This window comes from Muscardinus avellanarius (genome assembly GCF_963383645.1).
Source record: "Muscardinus avellanarius genome assembly, chromosome: 12".
NCBI classification, from domain to species: domain Eukaryota; kingdom Metazoa; phylum Chordata; class Mammalia; order Rodentia; family Gliridae; genus Muscardinus; species Muscardinus avellanarius.
The window spans coordinates 79261516-79284250 of NC_137798.1; the positions used below are offsets into that span (position 1 = coordinate 79261516).

The 22735-nt window shown below is 46.7% G+C and overlaps 1 protein-coding gene across 1 annotated transcript; it reads right to left on the reverse strand.

Moving 5' to 3' along the window:
* Positions 1 to 484: 484 nt before the first annotated feature.
* PROX2 (prospero homeobox 2) lies at positions 485 to 13620 on the reverse strand (the record flags this gene model as incomplete). Its single annotated transcript, XM_080707180.1, has 4 exons — positions 485 to 652; positions 1913 to 2107; positions 3743 to 3844; positions 12322 to 13620. 4 exons carry the CDS (start codon positions 13618 to 13620, stop codon positions 485 to 487), a joined length of 1764 nt encoding a protein of 587 aa, XP_080563306.1.
* Between the last annotated feature and the right edge of the window lie 9115 nt (positions 13621 to 22735).

Below are 22735 nucleotides of genomic sequence, written 5' to 3' on the forward strand. Positions count from 1 at the left end.
TTGATCAGTAGATAAATAAAATCAAAACAGCCAATTGTAAAAACCCCCGGATTAAGATGGTCTTATCTGAAAGCCAGGAGAAGAGCACTTGTCACAGAGCACTGTAGGACAACTTATCTTTAATCCTTACAACTTCATTTTACAGATGCAAAGAAACCAGAAGTTCCCAGGGTCACAACACCTGGCAACGGTGGGCTAGAGATTCATGTCTTCCCGTTCCAAACTTGTGGGCTTTTTACAATATGCTACTAACACATTGATACACCTGGTTGTATATTTTGTAGTTAATCTTGAATTGATACATTTTTGTAGTTAATCTTGAATGATTCTGGAAAAGGAAATAAGTGTTCAAAATGATGTAGTATCTGTGGGAGGAGGCCTCTTGCGCCCTTTACCTATGACTACAGCTAACCTGCCATTTAAGACAGACACAGGAAACCCTCCCTGCTCCTCGCTTTGTTTGATCTTAACTCCGAAACAGCTCCTAGGGGAAACTGGAAGATTTGAACATCTCTGGGATGTCACTATCCAGTTTTGAAATAATCTTATAAATGGGTTTCTTCCAGGAAGGATCTGAGTCTTTCCCTGTGGAGACAGCCTTGAAGAACTCCTGCAGCGTCAAGCTGGCGATTTCCAAGAAGCAGTCCGGGACCTGCACTCCCAAAGAGACCCCCCAAGAAAGGAAAGACGTGAGGCTGGGAAGTGCTGGTGCCACAGAGACCCCCGTGGCCCATGCTGCTTGTTCCTTGGGTAGTGGGCAAAGAGTACCCTGCTCTACTAGCCCCTGGTCTCTGTGGCCATAGGAGTCCCCAGCCCCTCCAAAAACAAACCAGAGCTCGGTGAGATGGCCCTGGGAGAAAGCGCTCTAGGGACACTCCCTTTTTGGGAGGTGGTTCCACTCGTGCCTTCTTTTCAGTAAATAAGTAGGAAAGTCATTGAAATTAAATCTGTGGTCAAAAAGGTTTTTAGCACTCTTTTCCTGACGCCTCTTGTGAAAAGGAGCGCCCCAAGCTTATGGCTGTAATACCTCATCCCACCACCCTTGAGGGCTGGACCCAAGGGCTTACACTCCCACTCCCAGCGCCCATGAATGGGGCTGTTCCGGACCCTCACCCAGGCGGGCACCATGGTGATGGGGTTTCCCCAGGTCCTTCAGATCCAGCTTGGCCTGGGCTTGCCGCCACTGTGTGTCAAATGACCATGCCCACATAGAAAAATGTGGCCGTCCTGCCGTCTCAATGGGCTCTGGCCCCTTTTTACACCCCCCAAGTAGGCTTAGGTTTCCAAGCATATTCTGGCTGAGCATCCAACCAGTGGGTACCAGAAGTTCTTCCATTCCTGGAGATGTCAATAAACTGCTGCTTGTGATCACAGCCAAGGGAGAAAGGAAAGAAGAGGGAAGTGCAGTCTGTGGAGACACACCTGGCACCTACGGGATAAGGGGCCAGCCTGCCAGAGCTAGAAGGAATTTGAAGTGTCTTGCTCTGGAAGGTCCAGAGACTCAACGGTTCAAGTGAGAATTCAGACAAGAGCCAAATGATGAAAAGAACAGAAACTGTTGTTTGAAAAGCCTAAGCCAAGACTAAGTACGAGCATTTAGTCCTGAGCCTCCTGGCACTAAGGCAAAAAGACCAACAACCTCTGTGAGTTGGTGATTACAGAGGAGTGAGCCTAGGCTGGCAGAACACCTGGCAGACTTCTGCTTCAGTTTCAGCATGAGGATGGGCTGTATTTGCTTTTGACCTGTTGCCTGAGAGAAGACGTTGCGACTGTGACCCTTGTGGGTGATAAGTGCCCCCAGACTGCTGTAATTCTCGGTGACTTAAGGCCACAGAGAGGATCTTTTCTAAAACACCAATCACAGAGGGAAGACACCCCTCAGAACTCATGGGGCTCCGGGACACTGTCTTACCTCCAAGTCATTTCCTTTGTTGTAGTGGGTATTGAGAGCTCGAAAAAGTTCTGAATCACGGAGAACCGCCAGCATTCTGGGATTAGTGACACCTTCTGAAATTGCTTGCCGGGCAAACTTTTCCATTTGGATGTAGTAAAACTCACGAAAGTTGCTAAACCACTTGATCATCTGGGAGGTAATGCAGCGGTTAAACTGTACAAACAAGGGACCCATCGAGTCAGAGATTTTCCGCGAGATACCCAGGATCAGAACTGTCAGTGTCCAACTCAAAACAGGGGTAATGTTAATGGCTTCAACCAATGCAACAGGGCTTCCTTTAGAAAAGAAGCCACAGCTGTTTGCCAAACCTATTTAAACGCACTAAAAATTCTAAAGTAGCTCCAATCTTCCATTCGAAGATAATTTTTATGTACTAGATTTATAAAGAATTATCACCCACGATAATTTTTTTTTTTTTTGCTGCACTAGGGATTTAACCCAGGGGCAGTCTACCTCTGAACTGCACCCCCCTATTTTTTATTCTTTATTTTGAAACAGGGTCTCACTAAGTTGCATAGTGCCTCACTAAGTAGCTGTGGCTGCCTGTGAACCTGTGATCCTCCTGTCTTAGTCTCCCAAGTACTGGGATTACAAGCGTGTGCCACCATATCTGGCTTGAGAATGTTTTCATAGTATTTAAATGAGACTGTGGGACAGTCAGCATCATGGCCACTATGGTACCAGCATGACAATGTATGGAATATAATTCCCGTGTACAAAGCTAAGGGAAGAGGTAACTCAGAGTTGCAGAATGAACTGAAATCTAAGTCAGAATTTGATACTGGGGTCAATGAGGCAACTGAATATGAGGGAAAGACCTGAAAAACTTGAATGAGATAGATTCAAAGTATTAACAGCCCCTAACCCAACACCCAGAATGGTGGAGACCCTCAAAAACTGTCTATGGCAACAGTAGCCAGGTTTGATTCCAACAATCAATTTGATTCTTTTTTTTTGGCAGTACTAGGGATTGGACCCAGGGGGGTTCTACCTCAGAACTACACCCCCAGCCTATTTTTTTATTTTTTATTTTGAAACGAGGTTTCACTCAGTTGTGGAGGGCCTCACAAAGTAACTGAGGCTGGCCCCAACCCTTGATCCTCCTGTCTCAGCCTCCCAAGTACTGGGATTACAAGTGTGCGCCACCATGCCAGGCTTGATTCTCCCTGATCAGTATATACATTCACTGTTTTTTTGGTTTTTTTTTTTTTGTTGTTGTTGTTGTTGTTGTTTTGGGTTTTTTTTTTTTTTTTTTTTTTTTTTGGTGGTGGTACTGGGGGTGGAACCCAGAGGCTTTCGACCTCCAGGCTATACTCCCAGACCTTTTTTATATTTTATTTGGAAACAGGGTCTAAGTTGCTGAGAGCCTCACTAAGTAGCTGAGGCTGGCTTCAAACCCGTGCGATCCTATCTCAGCCTCCCAAGCGCAGGGTACATTCACTTGGTTTTGAAACACAACAATGTAAGATTGACAGCGTTTTCTCTAGCCTTTCTTTTTCATAATGTCCCCAGCAGACAAATCTAGGTCAAAGATGAAACTTATTAGCATTTCTCTCTCCCTTACTCTCCCTTTTCAAGTGTTTCAAGGATTATCTGCAGCTCAAAAGCCTAAACATTCATATACCAACCTTCTTAGCCCAAAGCTATGTACACTTATTAAGTCCCTTCCAAGAACTGGGATCCACACCTATTCCAAGAGCCACATGAGGACCTTCAAGTACCCCTGCCTCATTCCAGACAAAATACATTACTACGTGGGAGTTTTGCAGAACTGACGCTCTGATTTACCTGAACATCAGGGAAATAAGCCTTCAGGAGGCTGGAGCTGGGGTACCGTGTGTAGAAAAACATTAGTTTGGCCTTCTTCAAGTGGCCAGGGTTTAGGCCTTCCTGGACTTAGCTTAGTGTCAAGGAAAAGTAACATTTTAAAACATCAGTTTATCAAATAATTTTATCAGATTATCCAAATAATGATTGACCTGTTCCTTGTGGTTTCTATTCTCTTGGAAGCTGAAGAGAGAAAGTTGCAGAATTTAAAAACACCCTGATAGCCGGGTGTGGTGGCGCACGCTTGTAATCCCAGCATTCAGAGGCTGAGACCGGAGGATCGCAGTTTGCGGACAGCCTCAGCTACCTAGTGAGGCCCTCTGCAACTCAGTGAGACCCGGTTTCAAAATAAAGAATAAAAAATAGGGCAGGGGGTGTAGCTCGGAGGCCGAATGCCCCTGGGTTCCACCCCCAGAACTGCAAAAATAAATAAATAAGTAAATAAATAATGAAAACATCCTGATGCCAGGTGTGGTGGTGCACGCTTGTAATCCCTCCGCTTGTGAGGCTGAGACAGGAGGGTCACACAGGTTCGAAGTCAGCCTCAGCTACTTAGGCTCTCAGCAACTTAGTGAGACCCTGTTTCCAAATGAAGTATAAAATAGGCCTGGGGGTGTAGCCCGGAGGTAGAAAGCCCCTGGGTTCCACCCTCAGTACCACACAGACACAAAAAAATCCTGATGCATGAGAGTCCCTTATCATAAGACACATGTGACATCAAGCTTTTTATAGGGTGTGTGTGCATACTTTCAGAACGAGATGGGGAGGGGCAGCAGCTGTATCCCAGATAAGCCGCTTTGAAACCCCAAGTAGAGATTTGCTTGCCTCTGCCTCAGTTCCCCCACCTGTGGAGGGAGAAGAGCTGCCCAGACGGTCTTCACACCAGCCCCTATTTTCCTGATTGCCTTTGCAGGTGTCAGCCAGCAAGCGTCTAAGCAGGCTCAGCACTGGCTCCCACTGTGGTCTACACCTGCCCTCCATTGGCCTGGCACAACTCTCCCACGGTCAAGCTCCAGCTCAGAAGCTTCGTCCCCTGCGGGACCTTGCCTCCATGACTTAGACCGTCCTCACCCTGGGCTCCCCAGGCTCTTTGTGCAGATCTCCTGCAGCGTGGCCATATTGGAATGTTCACTGCATGTTCGTGTCCCTACTATCTCCTTATCTCTGTGTTCCGCGTGCCTCACGCTGGGCTAGGTGCTCAATAAATGTGTGCTGGATAAGGGAGTGCATGAATGGGTGGTCAACCTCAATCTATACACATGCGTGAAAATTACACTCCAAACCCCTCAGCCTGGGGACAGATTCCTTCCCATTTAGCAAGAGCAGGGGAGATGCCCTGCCACTCTCTAGCACCAGGGTAAGAGGGAAATAATTCTTGACCATCACACAAGAATACTTAGCATTGCCGGGGACAGTCCTCAGGTGGGTGAGAAAATTCTATACAGTAACTTGGGTATCAGGTCTGAGAACTGTAGCTTTAGAACAATTAAGACTTCCCAGAACCCGGCATGGCGGTGCATGCCTATAATTCCAGTACTTGGGAGGCTAAGACAGGAAGATTGCAGGTTCAAGACCAGCCTCAGCAACTTAATGAGACCTATTTAAAACCAAAAATAGCCAGGCGTGGTGGCGCACACTTGTAATCCCCACACTTGGGAGGCGGAGACAGGAGGATCGCGCAGGTTCAAAGCCAGCCTCGCTGGCTTAAGAGAGACCCTGTTTCCAAATAAAAATATAAATAGGTCTGGGAGTGTAGCCCGGAGGTAGAAGGCCCCTGGGTTCCATCCCCAGTACCACTAAATAAATAATAAATAAATAAATAAACCCAGGCATAGTGTGGTGGCACATGCTTGTAATCCCAGTTCTTGGGAGGCTGAGACAGAAGGATCTTCCTCTCCCTCCCCTCTCTCCCTCTTCCCCACCCCATAACTTCTCAGCAAGAGAAATCAATTCAGCCAAAAATAAAAACCAAACCTGTCAGCTTCTAAACTTAGGCTCTCAGCAATTTAGCAAGACTGTGTTCCCAAATTAAAAAAATAAAATAGGGTCTTTCTTAGCTCAGAGGTAGAATACCCCTGGGTTAAATTTCCAGCACCACAATAAAAAATTAAATAAATAAATAAAACCTAGCTTACTATGTGTGTTTTTCTTTGGTTTTTTTTTTTTTTTTTTTTTGTGGTACTGAGGTTCCTGGAAACCCTTTTACCTCCGGGCTACACTCCCAGACCTATTTTATATTTTTTATTTGGAAACAGGGTCTCTCAAGCCAGCACAGCTGGCTTCGAACCTGCGCGATCCTCCTGTCTCCGTCTCCCAAGCATGGGAATTACAAGCGTGCGCCACCACGCCCGGCTGGCCTTCCTTTTTTAAAGTTTTATTTTTTTACTTTAGTACTGGGAATTACACCAAGGAGAATTATATCTCTAAGCTATATCCCGGCCCATTTTTTAAATTTTGTTTTGGTTCTAGGGATTGGACCCAGGCATGTTCTACCTCTGAACTACACTCCCAACCTTTGTGTGTGTGTGTGTGTGTGTGTGTGTGTGTGTGTGTGTGTGTGGTACAGGGGATGGAACCCCCAGGGGCATTGTACTTCCGAGTTACACCCCTGTCCTATTTTTTAGACATTTTATTTTTGAAACTGAGTCTCACTGAGTTGTGAACGGCCTCGCTAAGTAGCTGAGGTTGTCTGTGAACTGCGATTCTCCGGTCTCTGCCTCCCGAGTGCTGGGATTACAAGCGTGCGCTACAACGACCAGCCACTCCCAACCCTTTCGGTTTTGGTTTTGAGGCAGGGTCTTGCTAAGTTGCCCAGGCTGGCTTTGAACTTGTGATTCTCCTGCCTCCCATTGGCCTTATTTCTTATCCTTTCCACAGGTTCATAAATGCTGTGGAAGATTCAGAACCTAGATACTCAAGATACTGACTTGGCCACTTACTAGCTGTGTGGCCTTGGGCCAGCTGCTGAACTCTCCTGGGCCTCCTTCTCAAATGCACAGTGTAATGGCCAAAGCTTGTCACATCCTGGCTTTGAATCCTGGCTCCTCCCTTGTCTGTCTGGTGACTTTGGGCAAGTTAGTTTGCTTTTCTGTTCCTCTCAGCTACTTGATTCTAGAGTAAATGCTTGAGGATTATAAGATAATCCAGGCCCTTATATAAAACAGTGGGCCAAATGGAACTCAAGTTTCGGAATTTCCATTATTTTATAAAGATAATATCCTGTAATCCCAGGACTCAGGAGGCTGAGAAAAGAGAATCACAGGTTTGAGGACAGCCTCAGCAACCCAGCAAGACTGTTTCAAAAAACAAAACAGAGCCAGGTGTGGTGGCACACACTTGTAACACTAGTACTTGGGAGATTGAGACTGGAGGATTGCGAGATTGAGGGCAGCCTCCCCAATTTATTGAAGCTCTAAGCAAACTAGTATGACTTTTTTCAAATAAATAAAATTGTTCTGCAAGTATGTCTTGGTAGAATGCCTCTGGGTTCAATTCCCAGCACTACTACACACACACACACACACACACACACACACACACACACACATTAAAACAAAATATAAGAGGGGTGTAGCTTGGAAGTAGAATACCCTTGAGTTCAGTCTCCATGACTACACACACACACACACACACACACACACACACACACAGAGTTAATAAGACATGTGTGTACCATGTATTAGCACCCTTCGTAGAGGCCATCTTTAACACCAAACACTAATATTGCTATAGCAAAATGTATGACTATTTATGCTAAGTCTATAAATAGCCTCCAAAGAAGTTGAATCAGTCCTGGGCTGGGGGAACCGCAGAGCTTTACAGAGCTCTGTGGGTTTCAGCACTGTGGCCACTGGTGGTGTGCACATACACGTGAGCTGCCTGCCACAAAACGTGCTCAGTGTAAGACAGGGTTTAATATCCTTTGTGGGCGGGGGGGTCTGGGGGTGGAATTCAGGGGTTTTCGACCTCCGAGCTACACCCCCTGCCCTAGTTTTTATTCTTTATTTTGAAATGGTCTCACTAAGTTGTGGAGGGCCTCACTAACTAGCTGAGGCTGTCCGCAAACCACAATCCTCCAGTCTCAGCCTCCCGAATGCTAGGATTACAAGCGTGCGCCTGGCTTTGAATATTCTTTTCTAGTAACTTTGAATTTGGAAAGTGAGAGCATCAGCTCTTCTGTGCGTATTTAAAGGAGAAGAAGCCCACCAAGGGGATTGCCACTTCTAGGACTGAGACTAGACGCCCCTGACCTGAACCTGGCAGTGTGGGCCCATTTCACTCCTCCCGCCCACCCAGGGGCTTTGGGGATTTGCTCCAGTGTCTGGGAGGTAGCTTTACATCATCTCTCCTATGGGCTGGGAGTAAACACTGATATTACACTGTCACATTCAAGCCATCACCCCACCCCTATTTCTTTTCTCTTTTCTTTCTTTTTTTTTTTTTTTTTTTTTTTTTGCGGGTCTGGGATGGAACCTAAGGGCATTCGACCTCCGAGCAACACCCCGTGCCCTATTTTTTAATTCTTTTTTAAATTTGAAACAGGGTCTCACGGAGTTGCAAAGGGCCTAAGTAGCTGCGGCTGTCCATGAACCGCGATTCCCCTACCTCAGCCTCCCAAATGCTGGGATTACAAGCGTGTGCCACCACAGCTGGCTTCATTCTTCTTCTTTGTTTTTTTTGTTTTGTTTTGTTTTTTGTTTTTTGTTTTTTGGTTTTTTTTGGTGGTACTGGGGTGTAACCCAGAGGCTTTCTACCTCCGGGCTATACTCCCAGACCTTTTTTATATTTTATTTGGAAACAGAGTCTCACTAAGTTGCTGAGAGCCTCACTAAGTAGCTGAGGCTGGCTTCAAAACCGTGCGATCCTCCTGTCTCAGCCTCCCAAGTGCGGGGATTACAAGCGTGCGCCACCACGCCCGGCTCATTCTTCATTTTGAAACAGAGTCTCACTAAGTTATGGAGGGCTCCCTAAATAGCTGAGGCTGGCCATGAACAGCAATCATCCTGTCTCAGCCTCTCAAGGACTGGGATTACAAACAGGTGCCACCATGCCCGGATCTGTTGGTTGTTTTTAAATTGTCTTTTAAAGAGGAAAGGCCCATTAAAGGGTGAATTTGTTGTAATAAATTAGAATTTAAAAGAAAAGAAAAGAAAGTGCTCAGGAAATGCCCCTCCCTCCAATCTTCACACCTAGTTCCCAGGGACAGCATGTGACTTGAATGTTCTGTTTCATTTTTTTTCTTTCGTTCTTTATTTTTCTTTTCTTTCTTCTTCTTCTTCTTTTTTTTTTTTTTTTGTACTGGGAATTGAACACAGGGGCATTCTACCTCCAAGCTATACCCCAGACCTTTTTATTTTGAAACAGGGTCTTGCTAAGTTGCTGAGGCTGGCCTTGAATCTGTGATCCTCCTGTGTCAGCCTCCCGAGTACGGGGATCACAGGTGCGCACCACCACCCACCACCCTGGCTTTCTTTTTCACATTTTTTTTTTTTTTTTTGGTGGTGGTGGTACTGGGGGTGGAACCCAGAGGCTTTCTACCTCCAGGCTATACTCCCAGACCATATATATATATATATATATATATATATATATATATATATATTTTTTTTTTTTTTTTTTTTTTGGTGGTACTGGGGTTCCTGGAAGTCAGACCTATTTTTTATACTTTTTTTAAATTTGGAAACAGGGTCTCCTAAGCCAGTGCGCGCAGCTGGCTTTGAACCTGTGCAATCCTCCTGTCTCTGCTTCCCAAGCTCGGGGATTACAAGCGTGCGCCACCACGCCCAGCCGACCTTTTTTATTATATTTTATTTGGAAATAGGGTCTCACTAAGTTGCTGAGAGCCTCACTAAGTAGCTGAGGCTGGCTTCGAACCCGTGCAATCCTCCTGTCTCAGCCTCCCAAGCACGGTATTACAAGCGTGTGCCATCACGCCCGGCGTTCTTTTTCACTTTAAAGCAGCTTTCTCTTAGATGGCTTTCACAGCCTACAGGGATCGATGTCTAGTGTGGAATACATGGAGTAGGAGGGAGGGGCAGACGTTGCCTGGGGTCTCCAAGTCATTGTAAAGGTAGCCGCATACCTCACCTGTGCAACCAGGCCCGATCCAGGTTTTTCTTAGGAGAGACCGCCCCTGAAGCTCTCTGAGCCCAATCCTCATTTTACAACACAGGGACAGACGCGTGTAGGCCTGACAAAGCAGCAAATCTTTGGGTACTGAGTCTTCTTGAGTTTCTTTCCCTGCTGCCTGGATTTAGTAGGGAGTCTTAACCAGTGATATCAAAGGCCCGGACTGACAGCCTTTCTCATATAGGACATAAGTCTATACTGGAGTCTCTCTACCACCAAGAAGATTCCTACTGCCTGCAGAGGCCTTGATAGCAAAGTAAGTGTTATTGTTGGTCCTTCACTGCCTTTCTGGAAAGCCACAGCTTCGGGGTGTTTCTATCATCTGATGCCAGCAGGGGGCGCTCATAGCACTCAGAACACAAGGGCCGGCCCTGGGGGTGGTGAGCCGGCCCCACCCCTTTCCACTCCGTAGCTGCCAAGCAGAGGATTTGACTGCTCACATCTGGACATGAGTCCACCGACGCGTTAGTGTCTGGGGACTGGGCTGAGGCTGCTCACAAAGAGCTGAGCACAGTTTGCCAGAAGGGCAACATCAAAAGTATGCGCCCGGGAGCGGCAGGCCTGCGAGATGGGGCTGCCTCCGCTCTCCTCTAAAACTTCACGTCAGACGTCAGCGTGTGCGCTGGAGGAAGGAAACTAACCGAGTATTTACCCAGCCACCTCATCTAACTGAACAACCTGAACTTCCCTAAGGATTACGCTGGGGAATATTGGAGTCTGCCGGGCGTGATGCTACACACCTGCAATCCCAGTACTTGGGAGGCTGAGATAGGCCCACAGGTTCAAGGCCAATTTCTGCAACTTATCGAGACCCTCGGTAACTCAGAGTGTAGCTCAGAGGTAGAATGCCCTGGGTTCAATGTCCAGTATGAAAAGAGAGAGAGTCTGCCTAAGAGTTTTGAAGGGATGCAGTAAATCCAGACTGCTGTGGGCTAGCTGGGCTTCTCAGGCACCCCCACTTTGGGTTGGGGGCGGCTCTCCCTCATGCACCCAGCTTTCACGACCCAGCCCATTCAGGGTTTTGTTTTTGTTTTTGTTATGTTTTTTTGTTTTTGTGGGTCTGGGGATGGAACCCAGAGGCATCTGACCTCCGAGCTATACCCTCTGCCCAATTTTTTATTCTTTACTTTGAAACAGGGTCTCACTGAGTTGCAGAGGGCCTCACTAAGTAGCTGAGGCTGTCCGCAAACCACGATCCTCTGGTCTCAGCCTCCCGAATGCGGGGATTACAAGTGTGCGCCACCCTGCCCAGCTCCATTCAGTTTTCACATGGAAGCTGTTCTTAAATTGAAAGTTTCTGGTTCCTTTAGGACAGCTGCCTCTCCAGGTCTAATTTCTGAGGAAAACTATTCTTTTGCCCCACAGGTTGCTGGTTCCACATGTATTTCCCACAAATTATCTAGACCATTTCATCTTTTTGCCTGTAGAGCCATGAGGCCGGGGAAATGATACCTCAGATGTGGTAATTCCTGTTTTCCTCTCTGCCTAAAGCATGAGCAGCAAGAAACCAAACCCTAGGAGTTAGTGATCCTGGAAGTTTCATTTACTTTCTTCTGAGACTCATAAGACTGTGCCATGACTGACTTCTTTCTTTGGGGGTAAAAAGGTTCTGATTGTTTGCTTTTGAACTCAAATGGAACCAGGTGTGGTGGTGCACGTTTGTAATCCCAGTACTTGAGGGGCTGAAACAGGAGGATTACAGGTTCACAACCAGCCTCAGCTATTTAGTGAGGCCCTCTGCAATTTAGCAAGACCCTGTTTCAAAATAACAAAAAGCTGAGTGTGGTGGCGCACACTTGTAATCCCAGCATTTGGGAGGCTGAGACCGGAGGGTCGCGGTTCTTGGACAGCCTCAGCTACTTAATGAGGCCCTCTGCAAATCAGACCCTGTTTCAAAATAAAGAATTAAGGCCGGGCGTGGTGGCGCACGCTTGTAATCCCAGCATTCAGGAGGCTGAGACCGGAGGATCGCGGTTCCCGGACAGCCTCAGCTACTTAGTGAGGCCCTCTGCAACTCAGTGAGACCCGGTTTCAAAATAAAGAATAAAAATTAGGGCAGGGGGTGTAGCTCGGAGGTCAAATGCCTCTGGGTTCCATCCCCAGACCCGCAAAAAAAAAAAAAAAAAAAAAAAAAAGAATTAAAAAAGGGCTGGGAGTGTAGCTTGGAGGTAGAATGCCCCTAGGTTTCATCCCCAGTACTGCAAAATAAATAAATAAATAAATAAAATAGGGCCGAAGGTGTGGCTCGTAGGTAGAGTGTCCCTGGGTTTAATCCCCAGCAAGATGAGGAGACCACCATCACTGTCATAGGCAAGCGAGCTACTCTCTAATGCCAGTTACTTGTCCCCACCCCTCCTCAACATCCCGCTTTCCTCAGTGCAGTGACCCTGAGAACCCCTTCAATGAGCAAAGGATATATGGGTGGAAGAGAAAGGAAGAGCACCTAAGGCAGCCTGCAGGCCGCCGGGCTCCATCTTCACGGAGGGAAGGACAGGCTGGTTCTCCAGGCGGGTGGCAGTGAAAGCCAGGGGACGCTGCTGCTGGCTCCAAACCCAAGGCCGCAGGGCAGACCCTAGGGGGGGCTGACTTTGGGAAGATGAATCCTGAGGAGGACTGCCACTCCAATGGCCACTGGCTCCAGGCCCCGGGAGCTGGCTAAGAATCTGATTCTCCTGGATGTGAGAAGTTACAGTCAAGGGACAGTGTCCTGGGAGACCTTGATAGAGTTTGGGGGTTCTTGGAGAGATGGGGTACCTAGGAGCATCTAGAGGCTTGGCCAGTGATAAATGTCCCATAGGAACCCCAGCTGGTGGCTGGGCCCTCCTGGGCAAGGTGGCCAGAGCAAGTGGATCTTCACGGGCCCCGCCCCCAGGAGGGGAGGGCTCGCTTCTCCTCGCTGGCTCTAGCTCCTGGAAGCTCCTGCCCTGCTGGGTCAGGTGGCCTGGCGGACCCAATAGCACCTGTTGTAATACTGAGTCCACGGCCTGGGACACCGCCCTGGTCAGTTCTTTCTTCAGAATCTCCAACAAAGTTTGTGTGCCAGAAGGAAGGAGGCTGGGCTCCTTGGACTGGTGTCCGGCCTCAGACGCTCTGTGCTTCTCTGCCCCACAGAGGTCCATGCTAGAACCCTGGTGGTGAGCACTGCCGGAAGCCCAGGGGCTAGACTCACAGCCATCCCCCTGCCGAATGCGCAGGGGCCCTTTCCCCTGCTCAGAGCCCCCAGGGCCCTGAGCCCGGGACCTGGACTCTGTAGCCTGCAGTACATGTTCTTGCAGGCGTCTCAGCTGTTGCTGCAGCAGGTGCAGTTGTTCTCTTACCCTGGGGCCCCCCTTCCTGCTGCCCCGGTCCCGGGCCGGGCCTGGCTTCAGGGGGCTTTGCTGCACGGGGAGGCTCTGCTTCCTCTTACGCTCCCGGGCCTTCTCTGGGCAGCCTGGGCCGTCCCTCACTCGCGCATTGCTTGGCACCAGAGGGCCGGGGGAGAGACATATGCCTTGGACGATGGTCTCCACTCTGGCCCGCTTGGCCTGGATGTGTTCATCCCCAAACCAGTTGGAGTCCGCCAGGCTGGAGCTGGGCACCTGGCTCCAGGGGGAGGGGGAGTCTCTCCCCAGCTCGCTGGAGGATGGGCTTCCCTCACCTTGCGCACAGGGGTCTGCAAGATGGAAGCAGGTCCGGGGCCGAGGGGAGAGCAAGATGGAGCTTGGATCCATCACCTGTCTGCACTGGCACTTGCTGAGAGCTGGTGAAGGAGGTCAGGGGCTTCTGGAACCCCTCCTGCCCTCTTCAGCTGGGGGAGCCCGAGGGTGAGCTGGGGGTCCCCCCCTGCACTCAGAAGGGTGAGAAGTAGCTGCCGCAGTGGAGTCTGACTCTGGGGTACCGAGGCTTACGCACCTGCTGGGCGGTCTCCTGAAATTAGAGAAAGAAAAAAAAGTACATGTGACTAGGAACAGAGCTTTTCAAACTTGAATGTACAAAGAAATCGCCTGGGATCTTGGTAGAATACATATTCCAATGCAGTCGATCTGGAGGGGCCAGAGCTTCTTTATTCTAACCAGCTTCCAGGTGATGTTGATTGGGACCCCACTGAGAGTCCAAGAGTGAGCCTCCAGGAGAAGGATTTCCTGCCTGAGCAAAACCATAAAAATAATAATAATAATGGCATCCAATGGAACAACTGGCATTGTGTCTACAATTTGACTCCCGGGACCTAACGTTCCTATTATTACAAATGAGGAACCAGACTCAGAGGAGTCACCTCCGGAAGGACATGTAAGTCATAAATGGCAGGCCAGAGTCAAACCGAGATCTACCAGATCTAGAGTGACTAGGGAAACTGTCACTGGGTATTTATTTAAAAAAGGAAATTCGCCAGGTGTTGTGGTGAACGCAGGTAATGCCAGTCCTCGGAAGCTGAGACAGGAGGATTGCAAGTTTGCAGCCAGCCTCAGTAATTTAGCAAAGCTTTCTGCAACCTAGCAAGACCCTGTTCAAAATACAAAATAAAAAGGGCTGGAGGCGCCGGGCGTGGTGGCGCACGCTTGTAATCCCCGCGCTTGGGAGGCGGAGACAGAAGGATCCCGCAGGTTCTAAACCAGCTGCACGCGCTGGCTTAGGAGACCCTGTTTCTAAATAAAAATATAAAAAAATAGGTCTGGGAGTGTAGCCCAGAGGTAGAAGGGCTTCCAGGAACCCCAGTACCACCAAAAAAAACAAACAAACAAAAAAAAGGGCTGGAGGTGTAGCTCAGAAGTAAAATGCCCCTAGGTTATATCTCCAGTACCAAAAACAAACAAACAAAAAAAAAGGAAATTCAGTGGGCCCAGATTTTGAGAACCATTGCTGCCTGATCATTATGCTACCCTGCCTCTTGGAAACATCAGATTATGCATTTATCATTTACTTCTTTAAAACACCAGTAGTAAGCCAGCCGTGGTGGCACGCACTTATAATCCCAGCACTCTGGAGGCTGAGACAGGAAGGATCGTGGTTCACAGAAAAGCCTCAGCTTAGTGAGGCCCTTTGCAACTCAGTGAGACCCTGTTTTAAAATAAAGAATAAAGCCGGGTGTGGTGGCGCACGCTTGTAATCCCAGCATTTGAAAGATTGAGACCAGAGGATCGTGGTTCATCTACTTAATGAGGCCCTCTGCAACTTAGTGAGACCCTGTTTCAAAATAAAGAATAAAAAATAGGGCAGGGAGTGTATCTCAGAGGTCAGATACCCCTGGGTTCCATCTCCAAACCCGCAAGAAAGAAGAGAAAGAAAGAAAGGAAAGAAAGAATAAAAAATAGGGCTGGGGATGTAGCTCAGAGGTATAATGCCCCTGGGTTCCATCCCAAAATCCGCAAGAAAGAAAAGGAAGGAAGGAAGGAAGGAAAGAAAGAAAGAAGGAAGAAAAGAAAGAAAGAATAAAAATAGGGCTGGGAATGTAGCTCAGAGGTATAGTGCTCCTGGGTTCCATCCCCAGTATTGCAAAAAATTAAATAAAAACACCAGTAGTAGAGCACCTGCCATGAGTCAGGCCTTCTGGGCAGCAGGAGGCACAGTGGTGATCGGGACCAGCAAAGTCCACTCTCAGGGAACTAGCTGGCAGTCTAGTGGAGAGAACAGAAGTATATGTTCAGATTGTGATCCTGCTGTGAAGAAAAAACACAATGAAAGGTTGAAAATTGGGGAAAAGGGCTGAGGAGGAGGGAGTTATTTTAGGAAAGGCTACCCAAAAATGTTTTATTCCTACAAAGCACCAAAGCTCGGATCCAGGAGCTTTCTGCCAGAGATCTAACAACAGTCACAAGGTTCTCAAGTTTATAGAGCGTCCTTACAAATGACCTCACTGTGTCACACCAGCCTTGAGAGTCCAGATCATTCTCTCATTTTATTTTTATTTTTGTGGTACTGGGGATTGAACCCATGGGCATTCTACCTCCAAGCTATACCCCCAGCCCTATTTTATTCTTGATTTTGAAACAGGGTCTCATTAAGCTGCTGAGAGCCTCACAAAGTAGCTGAGACTGGCTGCAAACCTGCAGTCCTCCTGTCTAAGCCTCCCAAGTACTGGGATTACAAGCGTACATTACCACACCCGGCTTCTCCCATTTTACAGATGGGGAAACTGAGGTTCCGTGAAGCCAAGCATGGCTCCCAGTTCCTAAGATTCCAAATCTTCTGATCCCAACTGTACCAAACCTCAGCTCCCTCCTTGAAGATGAACAGACCTTCAGGAGAGACTCATTTCTCTGACCATTAAACCGATTCATTCCTAGAGGAGATAAATGGTTCTTTTTGTTTTTATTTTTTTCCCCACTATAACTTTCCACTCTCCTTGGCTTCTCTTGCACAAGTGCTGGCTGAAGAGGGCTGATTTTCTTGGGCTCATTCTATCCAAAAGCTCTCTTGGAGTCCTCTCAGCTCTTCTGCCGGCAGTGGGGTGTAGGCCCCTTCTGGCATCTACATGCTTGGCCTCAGCCTCTCCTGGGGTTGCCAGAGACTAGCAGAGGTACTAACATGAGGTCCTGTGCTCTGCCGACAGCAAGAGCAGAGGGTGGGAGGCCATGGCAGCTGCAGTGCCATCGTGGGAGGAAATGCTACTGAAAGAAGGCAGGTTCTTGGGTTAGAATAATTAGAGGGTTCTTGCTTTGAGCAAGACTTGTGGAACCCATGGGCTTTTCTGCCTCCAGGTTATACTCCCAGAACTATTTTTATATTTTATTTGGAGACAGGGTCTCACTAAGTTGCTGAGAGCCTCACTCAGTAGCTGAGGCTGGCTTCGAACCTGTGTGATCCTCCTTTCTCAGCCTCCCAAGTGCTAGGATTACAAGGGTATGCCACCACACCCAGCTGACTTTCATAAATTTCTAAAATAATACATGGCTTGTGAGGTGTGGTGGCACAAGTCTATAATCCCAGCACTTGGAAGGCTGAGACAGGAAGATCACATGTTCAAGGCCAGCCTCAGCAACTAGCAAGGCCCTTCGCAACTTAGTGAGATCCTGTTTCAAAATAAAAATTAAAAAGGGCTGGGGGCGTGGCTCAGAGGTAGAACATCCCTGGATTCAGTCCCCAGGACCGGACACACACAAATAGCTTGCCAAATTAATGCAACTTAAAGAATTTGTTATTGCCACGTTTATATCAACAGTTAGTTTACCACCAGTTGTAAAGAGAAACATTTCTTTGACTCCCTGTGACAATCTGACATTGAATATACCTTAGTTATATAATATGAAAAAACAGTTTTTGAACCAATCTTTTTTTTTTTTTTTTTTTTTTTTTTTTTGGTGGTACTGGAGTTCCTGGAAACCCTTCTACCTCCGGGTTACACTCCCAGACCCATTTTTATATTTTTATTTGGAAACAGGGTCTCTTAAGCAGCACGGCTAACTTTGAACCTGCATGATCCTCCTGTCTCTGCCTCCCAAGCGTGGGGATTACAAGCATGTGCCACCACGCCTGGCTGAATCAATCTTATCTTTGATGAATATGGCTGAATCCGTAAGCATCCTCAGCCTGTTTTCTAGTTGATGATGATTCTTTCTTTCTTTCTTTCTTTTCTTTTTTTTTTTTTTTTTTTTTGCGGTACTGGGGGTGGGACCCAGGGGCATTCTACCTTCGAGCTACACCCCCAGCCCCATTTTTTTATTCTTTATTTTTGAAACAGAGTCTCACTGAGTTGCAGAGAGCCTAAGTAGCTGATGCTGTCCTCAAACCACGATCCTCCTGTCTCAGCCTCCTGCTGATGATTCTTAAACAGGCAGAAGTGGTATTTTAACCAAGAGGGATGGAACAATAATGACCATCTATATAATCTATTTCACGTTCAAAAAGAAAAGGGGTGTGGTGGTGCACACTTGTAATCCCAGCATTTGGGAGGCTGAGGCAGGAGGATTGCGGTTCTCAGACAGCCTCAGCTACTTATGAGGCCCTTTGCAACTCAGTTAGACTCTGTTTCAAAACTGAGACTCTCAAAAATAAAGAATAAAAAATAGGGCGGGGGTGTAGCTCGGAGGTCGAATGCCCCTGGATTCCAGCCCCAGTATTTAAAAAATAGAAAAGGGGTTATTGTGTCTGCTCACTGAGCATTCCTGCCCAAAGGCCCACTCTCTGGCTGCCCCTTCGTTCCGCTCCACCTCTCATACCACCCTCCTGTTCTTCCAGGTGGAAGCCAGGGAGTCTCCCAGACTGCTGCTCGGCTCCTCAGCGTGAACTTGGTCATCATGGCTGATTCGTTTATGACAAGATGGCGCTGAGCTACCTTCCACCACCTCTTTCCCATTCACAGTCCTGATTCACGGTCTTGTGATTTCTCACCTGACAATTCCAGTACCTCAGGACTAGTCCCCCATCCTCTGGTTTGTCCTTGCTCTAAACTTCATTCGTTCATATATTCATTTAGCAAACGTGGATTGAGTACTGACAACAGACAAAATCCTCTGCCTGTCTGGAACTAACATGCGCGTAGAGGCAACAGAGGTAATAACATAGGTAGCAAGGGGCCATCGTGTAGGATCTTGTTGGCCATGCATAGGGCCTTCTTGACCACTGTAAAGATCGGCCTTTACGCTGAGATAAATAAGGATCTATTAGAGGGGGATTGAATATTGAATCCAGAGGCATTCCATCTCCGAGCTACACCCCCAGCCCTTTAATTTCTTTTTATTTGGAAACAGGGTCTCTTTAAGTTGCTGAGAGCCTCACTCATTTCAGAGGCTGGCTTTGAACCTACAATCCTTCTGTATTAGCCTCCCAAGTACCACATGTGGCTGGGACAGAAATATCTTATATATAAGTAATTGTTTATTAGGGAAATTTGTTCAAGTTGCTACTGTAAAAAAAAAAAAAACCACCAAAAGACCAAATATTAATATACATAGAAGTCAAGTGGGCATCTTGTTAAAATGCATTTTTTTTTTGTACTGGGAATGGAACTCTGAGCTACACCTCCAGCCTTATTTTTTAAGTCTTTTTATTTGTTTATTTGTTTACTTATTTATTTATTTTTGGTACCTCAGAGGTACACCCTCAGCCCTATTTTTTTTTTCTTTATTTTGAAACAGGGTCTCACTGAGTTGCTGTCTGCGAACCACGATCCTCTGGTCTCAGCCTCCCAAATGCTGGGATTACAAGCAGCATATTTTTATTTAATAAATTAGACATGAAGCCCCTGGCTATACACTGTGTGTGTGTGTGTGTGTGTGTGTGTGTGTGTGTGTGTGTGTGTGTGTGTTACAGGGGAGATTGAATCCAGGAACATTCTTTTTTCTTTTTTTGTGAGTCTGGTGATGGAACCCAGGGGCATTCGGCCTCCGAGCTACACCCCCAGCCCTATTTTTTATTCTTTATTTTGAAACCGGGTCTCACTGAGTTGCAGAAGGCCTCACTAAGTAGTTGAGGCTGTCCGCAAACTGTGATCCTCTGGTCTCAGCCTCCCGAATGTTGGGATTACAAGCGTGGGCCACCACACCCGGCTAAATCCAGGGGCATTCTACCTCTGAAACAGAAATATCTTGAGGTCAGAAACTGGAAATTCAGCCCGACTCCACTGTGGTTGGGCACCCAAAGAGGTTTACATCCTTCTGTGCGGGACAATCATGGCAACAGCAGCATCTGAGCTGCGGAGAAACAGGAAACCTCTGTGCTGAGGCCAGGGTGCGGCCCAGATTCTTTATCTGGGTGAACCTGTGTGGAGCAGCGCGGCTTTCTGTTTGAAAATGAACTAGCAGCAGTCTCATATGCACAGTTAGAAGCAGCAATGGTCACCGCTCTTTAAGAATAGCCTCATTAGCCGGGCGAGGTGGCGCACGCTTGTAATCCCAGCATTCGGGAGGCTGAGACCTGGAGGATGGTGGTTCGCGGACAGCCTCAGCTACTTAGTGAGGCCCTCTGCAACTCAGTGAGACCCGGTTTCAAAATAAAGAATATAAAATAGGGCAGAGGGGGTAGCTCGGAGGTCAAATGCCCCTGGGTTCCATCCACAGATCCGTAAAAAAAAAAAAAAAAGAATAGCTTCATTCCTTTTCTTAGGTTCTGAAAGTAATGCCGCATTTTACTTCCCAAACATAGAAATGTATTAAGAGGAGAAAAAAGATGCCTATAATACTGCCTCCCAGAGGAAATCAGTTGACATTTTGGTGCACAGCATTTTTTTTGTTTTGTTTTCTTTATGTATGTACAAAGAAATTTACATGGGTTCTCCTAGCTGTCTAATTTTTTAAATGTTATAGCAATAATTCTCTACCTTCCTCCTTTTCTCTCTTATGTTGAAAAATATCAGTCTATAGGAACACAGAGAAAACTGTCCAGACATACCATCATTTGTTAGCAAGTTTTCTTTGTATAGTCAAGTTCCTTCCAATATCTTCACTAGGACAGTAGTATAAGCAATATCGTGTGGAGGTTGAGAACACAGACTCCGAAGCCACTTAACTAGTGTTGTGACCTCTCTGCACCTTCATTTTCTCAACAGTGAAATGGGAATAACCCTAACACCCCTGTTATGTATGGTGCCATCTTCATGATGCTATCTTATGTAAAAGATTAAAAAGGATAAAACATTTTTTATGTGTGGTACTGGGGATTGAATCTAGGGGCATTCTATCTCTGAGCCACACCCATGCCTATTTTTTATCCTTTTTTTTTTTTTTTTTTTTTGTGTGTGTGTGTGGTACTGGGGATAGAACCCAGGGGCATTCTACCTTCAAGCTACACCCCCAGCCCTATTTTTTATTCTTTATTTTGAAACAGGGTCTCACTGAGTTGCAAAGGGCCTCACTAAGTAGCTGAGGTCCACAAACCACAATCCTCCTGTCTCAGCCTCCCAGATGCTGGGATTATAAGCATGCACCACCATACCCGGCTTTATTCTTTAATTTTGAAACAGGATCTCACTAAGTAGCTGAGGCTGGTGAAGAACCTGTGATCCTCTTTTCTCAGCCTTCAAAGTACTAGGATTACAAGCATGTACCACCACACTGGCTAAAACACAATTTTTTGTTTTGTGGTACTGAGGATAGAATCCAGGGGCATTCTACCTTCGAGCTACATCACCAGCCCTATTTTTTATTCTTTATTTTGAAACAGGGTCTCACTGCGTTGCAAAGGGCCTCACTAAGTAGCTGAGGCTGTCACAAACCATGATCCTCCTGTCTCGGCCTCCCAAATGCTGGGATTACAATCATGCACCATCACGCCCAGCTCCAAACATATTTTTAAATTTATAAAATTAAAAATTATATTTAAGCAGGGTTCATGTGACATTACTTTATAATACCTGGGGATAAGAGACAATAAGATAGCCGGGCGTGGTGGCACATGCTTGTAATTCCCGCGCTTGGGAGGTTGAGACAGGAGGATCACACAGGTTTGAAGCCAGCCTCAGCTACTTAGTGAGGCTTTCAGCAACTTGGTGAGACCCTGTTTCCAAATAAAATATTAAAAAAAGGTCTGGGAGTATAGCCCGGAGGTAGAAAGCCTCTGGGTTCCACCCCCAGTACCACCAATAAAAAAAAATGAGAGAAACAATAAGATATAAAAATACAAAGAAGGCCGGGTGTGGTGGTGCATGCTTGTAATCCCTGCACTTGGGAGGCGGAGATAGGAGGCACAGGTTCAAAGCCAGCCTCCCTGGCTTAAGAGACCCTGTTTCAAAACAAACAAACAACAAACATATATATAAAGAGGTCTGGGAGTGTAGCCCCGAGGTAGAAGAGTTTCCAGGAACCCCAGTACCACCATAAAAAAAATAGAAAATAAGAATAGTAGATAAAAATATTAGCTATAAATCCAGTAATGGTGGCACATACCTGTAATCCTAGTACTTGGGAGACTGAGACAGGAGGATCACAGGTTTACAGGTTCAAGGTGAACCCAAGAAATTTAGTGAGACTTGCAGCAATCTAGGGAGACCCTGTTTCAAAACAAAAAACTAAAAAGGGCTGGAGGTGTATTTTGGAGGTAGATGCCCCTGGATTCAATCCCTAGTACCAAAAAAAAAAAAAAAACACACTCCAAAATGTTATCCATAATTATTTATAAATCATAGAACCATAGGTAATCTTTTTCTCTATTTATTCCGAACTACATCCCCAGTCCTATTTTTTTATTCTTTAATTTGAAACAGGGTCTCACTACATTGTGGAAAGCCTCACTGAGTAGCTGAGGCTGGCCGTGAACCTGCGATCCTCCTGTCTCAGCTTCCCAAGTACTGGGATTACAAGTGTGCACCACAACGCCCAGCATATATTTTTCATATCTTAATGAATATGTTTTCACTTTTGTAATTTAAAAAAGGCAACCTTTGTCTTTGTTAAATTTTTTTTTGTATTTATGTGGGAGACTATTCAGATTGGGGATCTTTGCACTTTTCATTGAATTTTACTGTGAACATAAAACTGTTGCAAAAAGGTAAAGTCTATTAAAAAAAAAAACACCCTGCATTTTCTCATTGACTCCTTCCAAGATACATATTTCTGGGTACTACATATAAAAAGCCCCACTAGAGAAGCAAATATAGCTATAAATACAAGAGCAAAAGCTGATGACAGAATGGCAAGGTTACGTAGGATTTATAAAGCTCGAAAGTGTAAAATGAGGGTGGGGTGGAATCTCAAGTGAAGAACAGATGAAAGGGAGACGCTCCTTTTCAGCTGAAGGGTTGGAGCCACAGGCAGGCACTGAAAAGAGGCGGCCACAGCTTCAGAGACGGCAGGGGTCTCCTCCCAACATGGCAGCCCTTCTCCTTGGGAGTCTGTGCCCTTCCATGGGCGATCCCTGGAGACCTCCCAGGCCTCTGCCCAAATGGGGCAAAGGGGAAGGACTGCCCATGGGACC